This window comes from Mauremys reevesii, linkage group 1 (assembly GCF_016161935.1).
Source record: "Mauremys reevesii isolate NIE-2019 linkage group 1, ASM1616193v1, whole genome shotgun sequence".
Classification (NCBI taxonomy): Eukaryota; Metazoa; Chordata; order Testudines; family Geoemydidae; genus Mauremys; species Mauremys reevesii.
Genome location: NC_052623.1, coordinates 117,599,969 through 117,618,076, shown reverse-complemented (window position 1 = coordinate 117,618,076; position 18,108 = coordinate 117,599,969). Strand labels below are relative to the sequence as shown.

The following is an 18,108-nucleotide window of genomic DNA, read 5'->3' as shown; positions in this document are numbered from 1 at the left end:
TCTCCAGATTTCCCAACCTCCAATCTTATTAGGTCTGGCATCTTCCTTCCACTGATGAGTCTTTGCTCAGGCTTCTCTCTAACAGCTCTCCCCATTCCACCTACTGAGGATGTGTGTAATGTCACACAAATATAGGGGGATCACAAGCAGCCCCATGTACTCCATCTCACAGGCGCCAGCTCTGTCAAGTCCTGCGTAAACAACCTGAAATTATACCTGAATTTCAGTATTAATCATCAGCACTATAATGCTGATTTGAAACTACCATTAAGCCACTAACCATCACAAAGCTACTGTTTTTTCAAATCTATGTTACGGCTACAATCTCAAGATTTTGTTTTTGAGCAAGTGTGAAGGATGTCATTTTGGCAGAGACAGGGGATTGAACCAGGGCCCTCCAGAGCTAAAAGCAAAAGTTTACAGCTTGAGCTAGAGAGCTGTAACACACTAATCTTCTCTGCAGATCAAGCACTGAGGACAACACATACGAACCACTGAGTTACAAAAGCACAAGACAGACCTCTTCTAATTCTCATCCCCTTATGAAGACAGACTAGGTAGTGAGCAAACCTAACATCTTTAATAGCAAAACATTGAGACATTCTGTGGCCATTCTTGAAAGTGGACTTTTATCATTTCTTTTTTCTACACCATCAGGAAGCATGCTTGTTGGTTTACAGTGCCGATAGAATGTCAGCTTTTGAGGGCCGGACCACAGGCCTGATTTTTAAAGGTTTTTGGGCATTCCTCTGCTCAGTGTGGCGAAGTCCAGGGGATTTAGACGGCTAAGTCCCATTTTCAAAATGGACTTAGGTGCTTAAGTTCCACTGACTTTCAATGAGACCTAGGCTTTGAAACTCTGAGCAGAGGAATGCCTGAATATCTTTAAAAAAATCTAGGCCTATGCTTTCCAACACCAGACAGTTGCAATAAGTGCAGATATCCAACAAGTGGGAGATGAGGAGATTTAGGTTCCTGTGACAAGACCATAGTTAGTCAGTACAGCTGTGTGTATTTCCTGGTAAAAAATCAATAGAAAGTTTTGTTTCTAAATAAAATACATGATTTCCCTCATGTCGGGGACGCTAAAGTTCTATTTTATGTTTTAAAGGCATCTTACACTTCTGCATTGTGACAATCTGGGTCTAATGCAAACAATGACATAAGCCTTAATTATAATAACCTGAGGGTTTTTTTTTTTTTAATATGAGCATCTTAGAGCCTTTTCCCAAGAATCATTTAAAAAAGAAATGTGATTTGAAAAGTGAAAAATTCTCATTATTGGCCTTCAAACAGGATGACTTGTTTTTAATAACTGATTACGGATTTTTTAAAAATTAACATTTGTGATATGTACAGATAAAACACAAACTAGAGAACTATTTTAATTGAAAAACTGAAACCTGCAAGTAGAACTTTCCATATTTTATTAAAATAGCATATTCAACCACTGGTAACCAATAATACATTAACCTTCCCCCCCCAGAGTACGCACAACACAGTAGCAATTTAAAATATCCTTATCCATGATAATCAATGAAAATAGTCCAAATTCAAGTGTGCAACTAAAACTAAACCTCTGAAAAAACTCTGATTTAAAGAATACATAAAGCTCTCATACAGAATTCTTTTATACCCTATATACTAAATGCCAGTGTTTCACTCACCTGACAATACTGCTAGCTTTTTCTCTTATGCATAGTATAACATCTCATTTATAGTACCCATTTTATAAATAAATTGGCATATCCCATCCCGTTTATATTCATCTTCAGCTTCACAAAGAAACCAGTAAATAAAACTGTCAAAGACAGTCACAACAAATGATCTCACAGCAAGATATAAAACTTGAAGATACTCAAAGATTTTTCTACTCTATTTTACATAAAAAGACAGATTTAAAAAGTGCAAGGCAAGATTTGCAGTTTTTTTTTTTTAATTTTTAGGCACATCCACTTCTTTAAAGCAAGCTTCAGAATGAAATTCCAGTTTGTTCTTCATGATACCTGTTAAGTCTCTCTTTAAAAAAAGAAAAAAATTACATCCTGTCAAATGTAAAGTAGGGAATCTCCTGTCCAATGTAACTGTTTTCAGTTATGTCTTGTTCTTCCTTTTTTTATCCTTGCAGGTTTCGGTTTGGGGATATATTGATTGTTTGCCTGATATTCGAGTTCTTTACGAAAGTAGTGAATTGCTTTATTTAAACCTTCTTCCAAAGGGACCTGTTTAAAGAAAGAAGAGATGGTCACATCAGCCTAAGATTCTGGCTACTCTCTAATAGTGCATTATTGTGGTTATCTTCTAAGCTATGAAAACGCTGCTTTGAAATCTTTTACTTCTTTATCAATAAAAATACAGAGCCCCACCCACTGGTTACAGTCTGTCTATGCATTTCTAATGCACCCATCACTGTAATATCTAGCGATCATTGATTAAATTAGAAACAGTCAACTCAGTCTGGAAATACCACATTTCGTACCAGGCAGTAACACTTAACCCAGTTTATGCCCAAATAAAAACTTGGAGAATTGCTTAATATGTTTGTAAGGAACAAAAGAGGAAAAAGAATGGTTTTTGGCTTGTTTTGAATTACATTAAGAGAACATCCTCTAGATAATCTGTGTAAATGGCGAGGCCTAACGAGGTTTAAAGTACAATACTTCTTTAAATTGGTCCACTAAGAAATAGTCTAAACTAAGCCCTTTCTCCCCGTGGTAAACTAAGCTCTTGCTTTCAGCTATGCTCAATGGCGTGTGTGTGAGTGAAATGTAACCAGGGTGTTTCATCATTCAGCTCAGTATCAATCACAGATGTACTTCACTTTGCAGACCTTAATTCTTGGGAAAACAGCAAATCTTTATGCTAGTATCACCTGAGTATTGGCTAATTTCTCAGGCCAACATTCAGGCGGGGACGAAGGGGGCTGGGTCATGAAAGGTTGAAGGGTTTGTAGCCATTAATGGTGCACCTACCCTAGAACCAGTATCTGTTTTCCAGCAGCACTGTTTTTAAAACAGTTTCCCAGCAAAATACGCTAGTGAAATCAAGGCTTAAGAATCAAGGCCAGGTTGTAACACTTGTCCTGGCCACTCGAGTGGCTCCGTGTAGTGTGGCCAGCTAGCCACAAGGTAATGTAGGGAGAAAAGACTGTAATGCCGGCTTGGGAGGCCTTTCTTAAGAAAGGGCAATGAGTCAGTGTGTGCAGAAGGGAGGTATTCAAGAAAGAGTACACATCACTGAGTGATACAATGGTATTACAATACTATCTGTATTATTCCCAGCCTCTTAATGCACCACAAGTATTTAAAAGCTTTTTTGGACAGCAACTTCTATTAAGCAAATTTCACTGCTGCCTACAATAAATCCCAGATCTCCCCCACCTTTACCAAAGAGCATATACAACTAATTCTGAACCACACTGAACAAGTAGCTTAATTAATTCTTCCAATATGTATTACATTATTTTTGTCTATGGCAAATTCAGGGTGGAATTTCAAAAGGTTAAATCTGTTCTCACTGAAGTCAATGATAAAACTCCCATTAACTTCAATGGGAGCAGAGGCAGGCCAACCCGAGTGGGTCCTCAAAATTCCATTGTTAGTATACTACCACTTTGTCCAACTACCTAGTTTTTACTGGGTTCTTCTGCTATTCCTCACAATCCTCCCTAGTGACTAGATTAAACCTGATAAGTGCAGTAACATTTGCATATCTTTAAAAGGATCTTAAAAACCTCAACCCTTAAATGTTTTAATTCATTTTGTATTGAACAACATCCACATAATAAAAGCTAATTTCTCTTTAACAACAGGATAAGTGGAGGGGTAATTCATTACATACCACGCATTCCCAGGTATACGACAGGCATATGAAGGACTATTGTCTTGGTATGAGCTCTTATATGAATGAGGTTAGTTTTTATTACAATGCTTTGTCACATATTTCATAGGTTGATAGATTTTAAGGCCAGGGACCTGTGATCACCTAATCCAGGGGACGGCAACCTCTGGCACGCAGCTCGCCAGGATAAGCACCCTGGCGGGCCGGGCCAGTTTGCATGGGCAGGTTCGGCCAATCGCGGCTCCCACTGGCCGCAGTTTGCTGTCCCAGGCCAATGGGGGTGGTGAGAAGCGGTGCGGGCCGAGGGAAGTGCTGGCTGCGGCTTCCTGCCACCCCCATTGGCCTGCGATGGTGGACCGCGGCCAATGGGAGCCACGGTCGGCCGAACCTGCCGATGCGGCAGGTAAAAAAACTGGCCCAGCCCGCCAGGAGCTGCTTGCCAGAGGTTGCCAACCCCTGATCTAGTCTGACCTCCTGCACAACACAGGTCATAGAACTTCCCCCGGTGCACATTTATTGAGTGTCCATGTAAGACTCAAGGCACTTTATAACCTTTACAAGAATTGCCCTTGGAATTCTTTCCTCCACTTCCCCTAGCTCTTTAAGATGCTCTAATAACTGCAGGATATCTTCTTTTATAAAGGCAAGACAATCATCAGAAAAACCACAGGTTTACATACGACACTATTAATTCAGCTTTACATACCACAGGTTCCCAACCAAGCAATAATTTGGCTTTCTTGATGTCAGGCCTTCTTTTCTGGGGATCATCTTGAGCTTCTGAGAGAAACTGGATTTCACTGCCACTACCTGTTGAATAAAATATTGTAATTTATTATCCTTTGTTTGCTATGCTTTCAACTTACACATTTCCCCAGTGGTGGTATGTCGTCCCTCTCAAGCCTATTTAGATTATTCCCCAGTTTCCCCCTTCTTCCCACAAAGGTGGGATAAACCATCCAGGAGTGGCACTGCGAAGTGACTCAGAAACACTTCCTCCTCCCCAGTACTATCCATTCCTACTGTCTGTGGAGTGAAGAACCAGGCGTGAGTCTTGTATTCAGATCTCTTCATAGTAGCACATTGAAAACTTACTATGCAAACCCAAAACATTCTGCATTATTGTATACAAATGTTTATTTGAGTTTAAAAATTTGTGGGCAGAGCAAAACAGAGCTAGTTAGTTAGTGAGAGAGAACTTATTTTGTCTACCAGGTAATCTAGTGGCACCATAGCTTGTTTTTGTGGTAGAACACTATGAGCAAAATCTCAGATAAGACATAAGAACAGCCATACGGGATCAGACCAAAGGTTCATCTAGCCCAATATCTTTCTTCCGACAGTGGCCAATGCCAGGTTCTCCAGAGGGAATGAACAGAACAGGTAATCATCAAGTGATCCATCCTGTCGCCCATTCCCAGCTTCTGGCAAACAAGAGGCTAGGGACGCCATCCTGGCTAATAGCCATTGATGGACCTATCCTCCATGAATGTATCAGTTATTTTTTGAACCCTTTTATAGTCTTGGCCTTCACAACATCCTCTGGCAAGGAGTTCCACAGGTTGATTGTGTGCTGTGTGAAAAAGTACTTCCTTTTGATTGTTTTAAACCTGCTGCCTATTAATTTCACTTGGTGACCCCTAGTTCTTGTGTAATGAGAAGGAGTAAATAACACTTCCTTATTTACTTTCTCCACACCAGTCATGAATTTATAGACCTCAATCATATCCCCCATTAGTCATCTCTTTTCCAAGCTCAAAAGTCTCAGTCTTATTAATCTCTCCTCATACGGCAGCCATTCCAGAACCCTAATAATTTTTGTTGCCCTTTTCTGAATCTTTTCCAATTCCAATATATCTTTTTTCAGATGTAGTGACCACATCTGCACGCAGTATTCGAGATGTGGGCGTAACATGGATTTAGAGGCAATATGATATTTTCTGTCTTATTATCTATCCCTTTCTTAATGATTCCCAACATTCCGTTCGCTTTTTTGACTGTCGCTGAACACTGAGTGGATGTTTTCAGAGAACTATCCACAATGTCTCCAAGATCTCTTTCTTGAGTGGTAACAGCTAATTTAGACCTCATCATTTTATGTGTATAGTTGGGATTTTATTTTCCAATGTGCATTATTTGCATTTATCAACACTGAATTTCAGCTGCCATTTTGTTGCCCAGTCACCCAGTTTTGAGAGATCCTTTTGTAGCTCTTTGCAGTCTGCCTGGGACTTAACTATCTTGAGTAGTTTTGTATTATCTGCACATTTTGCCATCTCGCTGTTTACCCCTTTTTCCAGATCATTTATGAATATGCTGAATAGGATGGGGCGCAGTACAGACCTCTGGGGGACACCACTATTTACCTCTATGCATTCTGAAAACTGACCATTTATTCCTACCTTTTGTTTCCTATCTCTTAACCAGTTAACAATCCATGAGTACTGAAATCAGGCTTACCAGCCTGTAATTGCCGGGGTTACCTCTAGAGCCCTTTTTAAAAATTGGCGTCACATTAGCTATCTTCCAGTCATTTGGAACACCTAAAAAAAGGTTTGGGAATCTCCCTCACATCCTCAGTGAAGACTCATGCATTTTATTTTCCTCGCCACAGGGATGTTAAATTTAATTATATTATGGTCACTATTACCAAGCAGTCCAGCTATATTCACCTCTTGGCCCTGATCCTGTGCTGCATTTAGTAATAAATCAAGAATTCCCTTTCCTCTTGTGGGTTCCAGGACCAGCTGCTCCAAGAAGCAGTCATTTAAGTTGTCAAGAAACTTTATCTCTGCATCCCGTCCTGAGGTGACATCTACCCAGTCATTGTGAGGATAGTTGAAACCCCCATTATTATTGAGTTTTTAATTTTAATAGCTCCTCTAGTCTCCCTGAGCATTTCAGTCACTATCACCATCCTGGTCAGCGGGTCGGTAATATAGCCCTACTGCTATATTCTTATTATCTGAGCATGGAATTACTATCCATAGAGATTCTATGGTACAGTTTGGGTGATTTAAGATTTTTATTTCATTTGATTCTACGCTTTATTTCACATATAGTGCCACTCCCCCACCAGCACGACCTGTTCTGTCTTTCCGATATATTTTGCACCCTGGTATTACTGTGTCCCATGGATTATCCTCATTCCACCAACTTTCTGTGATGTCTCTTATATCAATATCCTCATTTAATACAAGGCACTCTAGGTCACCCATCTTATTATTTAGACATATAGCATTGGTATATAAACACTTTAAAAACTTGTCACTTTTTAGCTGTCTCCCATTACATGCTGTAATTGAATGAGACTTTTTCTCATTTGACTGTTACTCATCAGATCCTACTTGTATTTTATCATCCTCCATACTCTCCTGCTTACTAGAGCATAGAGAATCTCCATTAGTAGATCCTCCTATAAGGGACGTCTTTGTCTGACCCACGTGCTCCTCCGCACCTGTCAACTTTCCCCCAGCCCTTAGTTTAAAAACTGCTCTATGACCTTTTTAGTGTTAAGTGCCAGCAACCTGATTTCATTTTGGTTTAGGTGGAGCCCACCCTTCCTGTATAGGCTCCTCCTTTCCCAAAAGGTTTCCCATTTTCTAATAAATCTAAACCCCGCCTCCCTACACCATCATCTCATCCACGCATTGAGACCCTGCAGTTCTGCCTAACTGGCCCTGTGTGTGGAACTGGAAGCATTTCAGAGAATACTACTATGGAGGTCCTGGACTTCAATCTCTTACCTAGCAGCCTAAATTTGGGATTCAATAATGCTGTAAAGGCAGCACACACAACAGCAGGAACACAGGGTGACAGGTAGGGACTGCCAAGTATTCTCCAGCATCCCCTCCAACCAAGTGAAAGGGAGACACTGATGGGTGCTGGAATGAATCACTTCTAGCCTCTAGTGGCCAGGTCGGTAAAAGGGAAGAAAAATGGTCATCACAGCATAAGACTTTTGAGGGTGGTATAGAAAGAAACTCATGGAGAAAATGTGAAGAGGATTCCTGGACAAATCTACCCAAACACTATTTGTATTTTAGTTCAGGAGATGATATATTTCATTCACATTCAGCTCAGTTTAGACTTTTTTCAATGATTGCATTTACGCAGGAGTTGGTGTGTGGGTCTTGTACTGAACTTTTATCTAAAATAGTCATAGCATCTCTCCTTCCTACTGCTGCCAGAATTTTGTGTAGTACGCCTGCCAGGGATCATCTTACATCTTAAAAGACAAAAACCCATGCACAGAGAAGTCTACCTGGGGTCAGACCAGAATGGGGAGCAATATTCAGAACTACCTGGTAGTCCCTCTCAGAATGGGCATGAATTGCCCTTCCTATCCGTGTTTCTTAGTGCTCTTTGCCAAGTTCATTGTTGGGAGGAAAAGCAATACACATTTGCCACTCCCTTGAAGGAAAGGCAACATGTAATGAGGAAGAATAGAACAAGCTCTTCATTTGTCCACAACGAACCCATTCACTCGCATAAACTATATGTAAGTTACCAGTACATGACAAACTACCACATAAAAATAAATATTAATTCTTTTCTTCATACAGTATTTTATGTACAACTGAAAATCTGAACTAAATTCTAAATTCTTAATCTAATATTTAATTACAGAATCAGTAGACAATTAAATGTCCTTGGTAAAACTGCTGTTTAGTAACAGAAAGAAACAGATTCAATTAGTCTTACATATTATACATACTTTAACTAAGTAATTATCAGCCGATAATATAAGCCCTCTATGAACTTCACCGAATAATTACTTGTCATACTTACCAACAAGTTTTTTAATTAATTGGGCAAATTCTAGGATACTGTGCTCTTCTGGGTTCCCCTAAGAAGGAAATGGATACAGGTTACAAGAGAAATTACAAAGCATCTCTAAAAATGCATGTTTGTGATTTGCCAGGACTCACTATGAGGATAGTAACCAAATATGTGAATGAACTAAAATTCATAGATTACAAGGCCAGAAGGATCTGACCTCCTGTATAACAGGCCAGAAAACTGTCCCAATATAATTCCTGTTTGAATGAGAGCATCTCTTTGAAGAGACAGCGAAACTTGTTTTAAAAATTGCCAGTGATGGAAAATGCACCACCAAATTTGGTAAATTGTTCCAAGGGCTAATTATCCTTAAAGAGGCACAACATCTACTTTGAAAAGTAACCAGAACCACTTAAACAAAAATTTTCTGGTCCCCCACATCTTTTAAAACAACATGGTATGTAATGTGTCTTCAAAGACACATAACAAAATGCATTTTCTAGGGTGCGATTTTAAAAGCATTCATTGGTGGCTTAACTCTTGTTCCCAATGAAGTCAATGGAAGTTTTACCATTTCAATAGCAGTAGAGTTAAGCCAACAGAGCACTTTTGAAAACCCGGCTCCCAAGTTGAGTCTATTTAGTCATCCAAAAAAGAAACTAGGTTTTCACAGGTTTTCAGGTGTTCTTTAATTGTGCATGTCCCCCTTTTTTCCATATGCTTTAGCTTCATGAGATGCACATTTTGCTTTCCATGAGAATCCCAAGGGAAAAACCATCACCGTTTTTCAAGAGCTGACCTCAGCAGTATGCCATACGCTTTTAAATATTATAATTTCAAACTGTGACTAGATAAACCCTGGATATGTTATAATTGCTTTGGAAATAGCCATCCACATTTAATCTTTATTACCGATGACACTTTAGCACAATTGCCATGGGGGGTGTGTGTGTGTGGAAGGGCATGTATCACAACGACAACAAAAAATGAAGGTTAATAAAGGTTAAGCAGGTTAATAAATTACAACAGTGTGTCACCAATGGTTTCAGATCGCACTTTTGATGTATAGAAACGAGGGTGGTCTTCAACTGAATTTCTGAAGTGTCTTAAAATAACTTACTCCCTGCCCCCTCTTTCTAATACAGTAGAACCCCATTTATCTGACTCTCCATTATCCGGCTCTCTGTGTTAACTGGACAACCAGAACACACAGATCCAAGGGGAGTGATCTCTCCAGTGGCTGCTAGTTGGTGCTGCAGCATTGCACTTTCCCATTCTCTTGTTTTTCCAGATTTTTGATTATCCAATCTGCTCCCGGTCTCAATTAGATCCGATAAACGGGGCTCTGCTGTATTGCATATTGAGCAAAAAGCTTAAATCAATTAAAACTCAAAACGTATTGCAAAATTCTCAAATTCTTGAGACAGTGATCAGATCTAAGGTCTAGGAGCCCAGCAAGCACTATGCCAAATCTCTTACATGTAAAGTGAACATAGGGTTTTTTGTGTATGATGGAAAGTATTTTCACTGCATTTAATTCTTGTAAAAGTTAACACCAATGACAAGCAAGAAAGCAAAAACTAGACTACTGTGAAGTAAATGTAGCAGAACAGAACTGTGTGCTCACCAAGTTGACAGGACTGCTGACATTGCTGTTCATTAAGGCCACCAAGCCATTCACAAGATCACTGCAAAAGGGAAAGCGGGGATTGAGTAGATATCCATTTCTCTTTAAACAGTCATATTTTATTCAAAGAGATCCATATCGCTAGAACCACACTGAAGCAATATAATTAGATGAAGAATGGAGAAATCAAATCCTGCAATTAAAATGGATTTTATGCATTTTGTAGATTTCAAGTGGAAGTCCACATTTCATACCAACTGGTAATTTTCTGGCTGGTTAGCTCCATAGTTATTCATTTCAATAAATCAAAACCAGTGAAGGAGTTGCTGTTAGTTTTAGAGAATAATTTGCTGCAGTGAGAGCATTTACATTGGGGAGGCACAAGCTTCAGTTCCTCCAGTTATATGAAAAACCAACCAAGAAATATTAATGGATTACCAAAAAACAATTAATACTTTATTATTTCCTCTGGCCTCTAGGCCCCCCACTCATTTAAAATGAGGCAACTGCCAATTTTTCAGATGGATTGTAATAGATTGGCTCATGATGGTGAAAAGAAGCAAGCGCACTGCTGCTTACCAAGTTTGTCCTTACTTTCAGAAGCTTTAAAAAGACTCTGTTAAAACAAGTTTACTGTGTAAAAATGATATCTTGGTGTTACACACTAAATCCTCCTCCTGGGTCCTAGGTCCAGACTAATTAATAGGAACAACAAAGGTATCAGCTCTTCTCTGCACTACAGGTTCAAATGAGGTGTGCCAAATAAAGATGCTACAAATTTCTATACCATTTACTACTACTGCAGAAGGCAGGGGGAGAAGAGATTTTTAAAGGAGTTTGTCAAATACAAAAAACAAAACCAAAAAACCCTGGCGCTTTGGTTTAGCTGGCGAGTAAGCCAGGAGATATGGACATGCTGTTCAATAAATATAGGTCACAATCTTGAATCTGATCTGAACAGACACACTCCTATGTGTACAAGTCCCAGCAGCTTTGCATGGGTGTAAGGGTCTGGCCATCAGGATCAGAGTGCAGGACCTCTGATGTAAGCTTCTTGAAGCCAAGAAAGAGCCTACTAGTTTCTTAAATGCCATGCATTTTTATGGCACTATATAAATAATTATAAAGTGGATTTTTGTCGATTAGATAGTAATGCTTTCATCAGATATAATAAACTGAATAAAAGCTCGTTTTGAAGTGTATTGTTAATAGTATTTTGAGGAGTTTGGATAATTAACTCACACTGGAGTAAAGGTACAGAGTCCCTTCAACTCCATAGTAGGCTCCATAGTTTTGCATCACAGCAATGACAACACAACCATGTGCTTTGCTATAAATGCATCATAATTCTGCTACAGTCAGCCCCAACCATCAGTTGCAAACAATAAGTTATCATGCTGCACTATTAGGTAATTATGTATAGCAAACAGTATTGTGCAATGTGTTCTCTTAACCATAAAATGGCAGTTTATATTAAACCTGTATGTGAAATATATTTATCCTGTATCTCGTGCCTGAAGTGTTTTTGAAGTGACTTAAAAATGGATGTAATCAGTAAAGATTATTCAAGGGGGCTACTTCTACAGCCTTTACTTATGTATTGAGGAAAATAGGATTTTACATCTAAATGAGTTGTAGAATCAGGCCCTAAAGTTTTTATACAAGGTATTATTAGGGCCCTCAGCTTTAGAAGAAGGGGGTCTGTGTTTTTGGATTAGTTGAGGCCATTTACATAGTGAAGCAGACTTCAAGATGTGTGTGAGGGGATGGGAATAGAGGGATAAGGGGGAATTGTCCTAGATATAAAAAACAGTATGATACAGCAAAATACATAATAAATGAAAACCAGACATGCTGTGCCCTTTAAAATTAGTAATTTTAAATGGCTGCTTAAGGTGTATTTTTAGTAAACTAAAGCTTTGCCTTATTAGAAATGATCCAGTTCTGACCACACTGGTTTTTGGTACCGAAAAAAAGTCTAATTTTAACATGGAATGAGCAATTATAATACATGAAATATTACACTTTTGCCACTTTAAAACAAGGAAGGATTTTGTCTCAGCACTAAATGAGCTAAAAACTATTTCTCCTCTAATATTATGGGACAACACTTTGAATTGGACAAGCCATGGGAAACGGTGATGGACACGAATATAGCATAAATGTCGTAATATAATATAAATGAAACCACTACTTGCCATGTTTGATATTACCCTAAACTGTTCAGAGGAAAGCATGAAGGTGTGAAGTCAAATTTTGGCAGGCAGCTTTAGAGAGAAGCTGCCAAGATAATAATCAACAGACTTCCTTGTATTACTAACACAGGCTATCAACACAAGGTGGCAGCAGTGTATTCAGATAAAGAGACCTGAAACTGTTGAGATTTTATGAAGCAGAAAAATGAAAACAGAACCACTTGCATCCACTGGTGAGGATCGCCACAAATTACTAGCCATGTCTGAATTTAAAGTTCTCACCTGGCTAGGGACTATTTATATCTTCAACTTCTCTGTGAAAGTACAATTTATGTTCTAGAACACGACTTCATCTCTAAGAAACAGAACTGTTTGTACATTTTCCATTTTGCTTTATGTTTTACTGGCTTGATCCAGACTGTAGAATGTCTGAGTCTACCAGAATACGATGACAGGTATCAGATTCAGTAGAAAAGTGCTAGAGAGAACAAGCAAGCCTTACCTGACATACTGGAATGCTCTAGTCTGAGTTCCAGGCCCATAGACCTAAAAAACAATGAAAATAAAAGTTACAAGAACATGAAAACGTATGGCATGTCTCATCACCACCATAAGTAGGCTGCCAGGACCACCTGAGGCATGAATATGGGACACAAAACCAAGTTACAATCTTAGCTGGCTGCCAGACTGTACGTCATGAGTGCCAGGCCAAATCCTAATCTTGGCAATTCTTCATACACTACTTTTCTAAGATTCAACCCCTTTTCACTATCTACAGGTAGAACACTTATCTTTTGTCTTGAGGATTATAGCCTACTTCTCTCTGGTCTTCCCAGGACCCACCAGTGTCCCTCCTCTTTACTCCATAGGAAATGCAGCTGCTAATATCACCTTCCAGGCCTGACCATGACACTCAGCTGTCTGAATCTCTACACTGACTATGCGGTGAAAATCTGAAGCAGATCTATTATTTTTCATGCAACAACAAAGAAAAAACAAAAAACCACCAAAAACAAAACACCCCTCTCACGTTAAGTGGAAATAACTAAGGCATTGCAATGGCTTCAACATAGTACAGTTTTTACACAGGTTGGCTGTGAAGTTAAGGCAATAAATCAGCACACTTTTGAAATTTCCAGTATAAACCAATAATATTTGAAAGCTAGAACTAGGCATGTTTAAGGATAAAAATGGGGATACGTCTCTTGACATGGACACACACTGAATTAGAAAAGCTTTTTGGAAGTAGTAGACAGAATATTTGTTTTGCTCAGAAAATAGGGACACAATTGATGTACATGCCAACATCTGTCATAGATTAAGCCTGTTTTAAGGGTCTGACCAGCAGTGGCTCCAGGCACCAGCGCTCCAAGCGCGTGCCTGGGGCAGCAAGCCGCAGGGGGCGCCCTGACGGTCCCTGCGAGGGCGGCAGTCAGGCAGCCTTCGGCAGCTTGCTTGCGGGAGGTCCACCAGTCCCGCGGATTCGGCGGCGGGTAAGCTGAAGGCGCAGGACCGGCGGACCTCCCGCAGACGCGCTGCCGAAGACTGCCTGACTGCCGTGCTTGGGGCAGCAAAAAAAGCTATAGCCGCCCCTGGGTCTGACCCAAACGCCACTAATCGTAAAGGAAGTCTTCAGTTCAGTGGGCTTCGGATGAAGCCCTAAACATTTAGAGGTCTAACAGAGTTTACTTAATAATCTTATTCTGAAAGAAATGTATGAGAGTGCACTGGAGGCTCAACAGTATGCCCCCACACAGCTTTCCAGCCTCTGTTTTAACATTTTTTTTAGATTAGATAGATGGATGGATGTGGGGAGAAAAACTCACTTTGTGCATGTTTCCTATACAGTGATCTTTGTTGCCACATGTTTTAAAGGAAGACTGAGATTACGCTGTGTTCACCCCCCCCCAACTTCTCATATAAATATTTTAACAATAAAAACAAGATGACTGTTTGCATAGGACAAAAACATTTGACTCTAATGAGGAATAATAAAAAGAGAGCTGTTCCCATTTTGTAGAATTAGTTCCCACATTTGAACTTCTCTTTTAAACAAGAAGTGCCTTTATCCTTTTTGGGGGGAGGGTGTTGGGGGATAAAAATTGAATACACTCATGTTTTAAAGTAGTTAATTTGATAACAGATTCTAATTTTAACAGCAAAAGTTGTAAAAAATTAAGTGAAAGTTTTTGATTTCTGATTCACTTTTCACTGTTTTTCTGCTGGCTGTTGATTTATTTTACTTGAGCGTGGCCAATTCAACAAAACTGCAGTCTCACTCTTATGCCTAATCGATTTTGCTTTTTGATACTCATGCACTAGTAGTACACTGACCTTGGGTCAAGCTTTTATTATTATATCCACGGTTAGAGACTTTTACAAATTATAACTAAGTCTACCACAAGGCCTCCTTCAAACTTCTCCTTGTAACGCTCCTCTGCTGTGATGGCTGCAAAACATCCAATAATGGTTAGGTAACAGATGGGTGCAGTGATTGCTACTTGTTACACTGAACTGAAATGTTCCACTGTTACCATGTGCTCCCCTTGCCTGCTGCATCCATCTGTTGTCTCATTTTATACTTGGATAGTGAACACTTTTGGGGTAGGGGCCGTCTATGTGACATGTCAATGCTTAGCACAATGGAGACCTGATCCTAGGTTGGGCCTCTAGGTGTCACTGTAATATAAACAATAGCAATAACTTGTGACAACTTTAAAAATCTGACCTCCCATTCATTCAAATGGAGAGCTGCATTTCTTATGTTCCAGTTAACCAGTGTCCACCACCTAGTCAGGATGCTGAAGCATCACTGGTACCCTCATCCTCTTCTCTAGTGACTTTTCAGACTCCAAAGAATTAAAGGGAGTCATCATTTGACTTTGGCTGTGCCCACACTAACTTATTTGCTAACATTTCTCTGTTGCTCCCACAGGTGCAGCTGCAACAGCAGGAGCTCAACTACAGATTGGCCATTGGAGTTAAAAAATATCTAACAGACAAGACTTCAATTCTCCTCCCACAGGACTGTACTACTCTAAGCGTTTCTTGATGACATTTTGAAATATCCTGAGCTATGAATTGTTTTAAACCTAGATAAATATTCCACATAAACACCTTTTAGGAAAGCTGTCAGAGAATTTTGTGTCTCTGCAATGATTACCTTCTCATAGTTTGTAGTTATAGAAAAGTCAAGGCTCTGCTGGATATGTCCGAGAAGCTCGGGACTACTACGTGATATATTCAGATGCCAAGCTGGCATATCAACCACTTGACCAGCACAGTATAAGCAACAAGAGAATGATCAAATAAGACACACAGCAACATCCGACCTCTGATGCTCTATGCAAAACTTCTAAATGCTACCTAGAGAGAGCTACACGTTGTGCCCCCTGCATATCACCCCAGGAGCATATAGTACATAGGGCATAATCAGAAAGTGCTGGGAAGTCATTGCTCTATTAGGTTTGTATATTCTGATGCAATCAAAAAACTCCAATAGGATCAAAACTCTCAGCCTGAAATAAGAACTCCTCCCACCCTGCTTTGCCCACATATTCTGTTCTATGCAGCCAGTCCCAGCTCATCGGCTGCAGCTTTTAGGGGTGGAGAATGGGGTGGATAGGAGGGTGAAGGCCCTTTCAAAACAATTTACAAAAGTCCTTTGAAAACCCATATGTAAAATAAATTCTTGGGTGGAGGTCGCTGTCTTTTGTGCTACTTTTCTCGGGTTTAACCCAATGTGATAGATGTGGGCATGCTCATGGGGCAGTACAATGGGAACGACTCACCATAGCCATGTAAAATCAGAAGAATCATACCAAGAAACAACTAGTTTTGGAACATGCCTTTACATAGATTTCTTCTATCCTCAGCCCCAAAACACTGCAACACTCTCCCAGCGCAACTGTAGGAAGAACTGAAATAAGCAGTGCTTGGACACTTAGCTACCCTGCCCCATCTAAGGGTAGGCAAGTATAGTAACTTTTGAAGGTTTTCTCACAAGGGCAACGCAGCCCTCTATCATCATAAATTGGTATTTTTTGTTGTTTTAGTGGAAGAGGGAAAAAGGAACAAGTAATATTGTGATAAAATACGAGATTGAATGCTGGCCTCCAACATCTTTCCTGACTGTTAGATACCGTGAAAAAATTGACTTCAGCTCCCCTCTCCTTACTGACTAGGCACATTTATTGCCTGAGCAACACTTCTTTCCAAACAAACAGGAGCTCTGCTAGCATGGAGACAACACACAAATTATTACTGTCCATAAACAATGCACTTCAATCTTGGGGTTGTCTACCCAGTGCAGCAAAGCCCTCTACAAGGGTGTGCTTTGTAGAGTACTCAAACGTATTGAACTCTAACTGTCCCATAGACACCCTGTGGCACATTTTAAAAAGATACCTAATTCAAACAACAAAATCCTAGAAAGCCCTTGAGTGACTTCCTAGTACCATTCACTTCACTCTTTGCTCCAGATATAGTCTCCGAATTTTATATGTGAAATTTAAAAAGTTGCCATGTGTATGTAATTTCATATCTCATGATCTCATCCTTGACCTCAAATACTCCTCCACCACCCGTTTTGTATTATGATTAATTTAGGATGTATGCTTCTATCTATATCTTTGGCACTTATAAGGCCCCTATTACTGAATTATCTGAGTGCCTCACAATCCTTAGTGTATTTCTCCTCACAACACCCATGCAAGGCAGGGCAGTGCTATTATCCCCATTTTACAGATGGGGAACTGAGGCAGAGAGAGACCTTGCTCAAGGTGACAATGAAAGGCTGTGGTAGAGCAAGGATTTGAACTCAGGTCTCCTGGATCCTAGGCTAATGACTGAACCACATGACCATCCTTCTTATGGAGAGAACACATTTTTGACAGTACAGTACTATGCACACTTGTAAAGTTTTATAAATACATGCTAACATTTTCAAGAATGACTATTTATTTTTGGACACCCAGGTTGAGACATTTAGAGGCCTGGTTTTCAGAGAGTGGGAGCTCAGCACTTTCTAAAAATCTAGCCTCTTTCAAGTGTTTCAGGTTGTGCACCCAAAAGCTAGGGAATCAGTAAATCATCAGTCACTTTTGAAAATCTTGGCCATAGCACTCGTTAAGTGGTTTTGTTCTAAGCCCAGGACCAAGTGCCAATTACTTACCGTTAGAGGTTCTCCCTGAAGAGCCTGTAAGATAAAGTTACTGACAACTCTGCCGTCGTTCATGTGCATCCGAGGACCAAAGGTATTGAATATTCTAGCAACTCGCACCTCAACCCCTTCCTGTAAGCAAAACAAACAAACAAAACTTGTACTTAATGAAGATTCGACAACCCTCCCTCTCCCAACCCCTTCAAAGTGCAGACTTTCATATTTATTAGGTGGTGTTTTCTTTAAAAGGGCGATATTTCCGTACGTATAAGAATGCCAATATACACTTTTTAAACACATGCTGCTTTCTCGCCTTGAGACTCCTGTAACTTCACATAAACCACAGAGCATATGGTAGGAGAATGTACCCTAATTATCTACATTCATAATGCAATACGAACCACTGATGGAAAATCTGAAGACAGTTCTTTACCCTAATGATTTTTTCTTTTAAGAAATACTTTAACATATTAATACTACTTTGCAATTCAATAGGGTCTTCC

General features: G+C 39.8%; 1 protein-coding gene across 1 annotated transcript in view; it reads right to left on the bottom strand.

Moving 5' to 3' along the window:
* Nucleotides 1-1,410: 1,410 nt before the first annotated feature.
* UXS1 (UDP-glucuronate decarboxylase 1) overlaps nucleotides 1,411-18,108 on the bottom strand; it is an 87,678-nt gene continuing 70,980 nt past the window's right edge. Inside the window, exons 10-15 of the mRNA XM_039514121.1 lie at nucleotides 17,618-17,737; nucleotides 12,947-12,990; nucleotides 10,250-10,310; nucleotides 8,632-8,689; nucleotides 4,547-4,650; nucleotides 1,411-2,222 (exon numbers count right to left, since the gene is read on the bottom strand). Coding sequence (XP_039370055.1) covers nucleotides 2,091-2,222; nucleotides 4,547-4,650; nucleotides 8,632-8,689; nucleotides 10,250-10,310; nucleotides 12,947-12,990; nucleotides 17,618-17,737 — 519 coding nt within the window. The 3' untranslated portion in view covers nucleotides 1,411-2,090. The remainder of the gene's footprint in view (nucleotides 2,223-4,546; nucleotides 4,651-8,631; nucleotides 8,690-10,249; nucleotides 10,311-12,946; nucleotides 12,991-17,617; nucleotides 17,738-18,108) is intronic.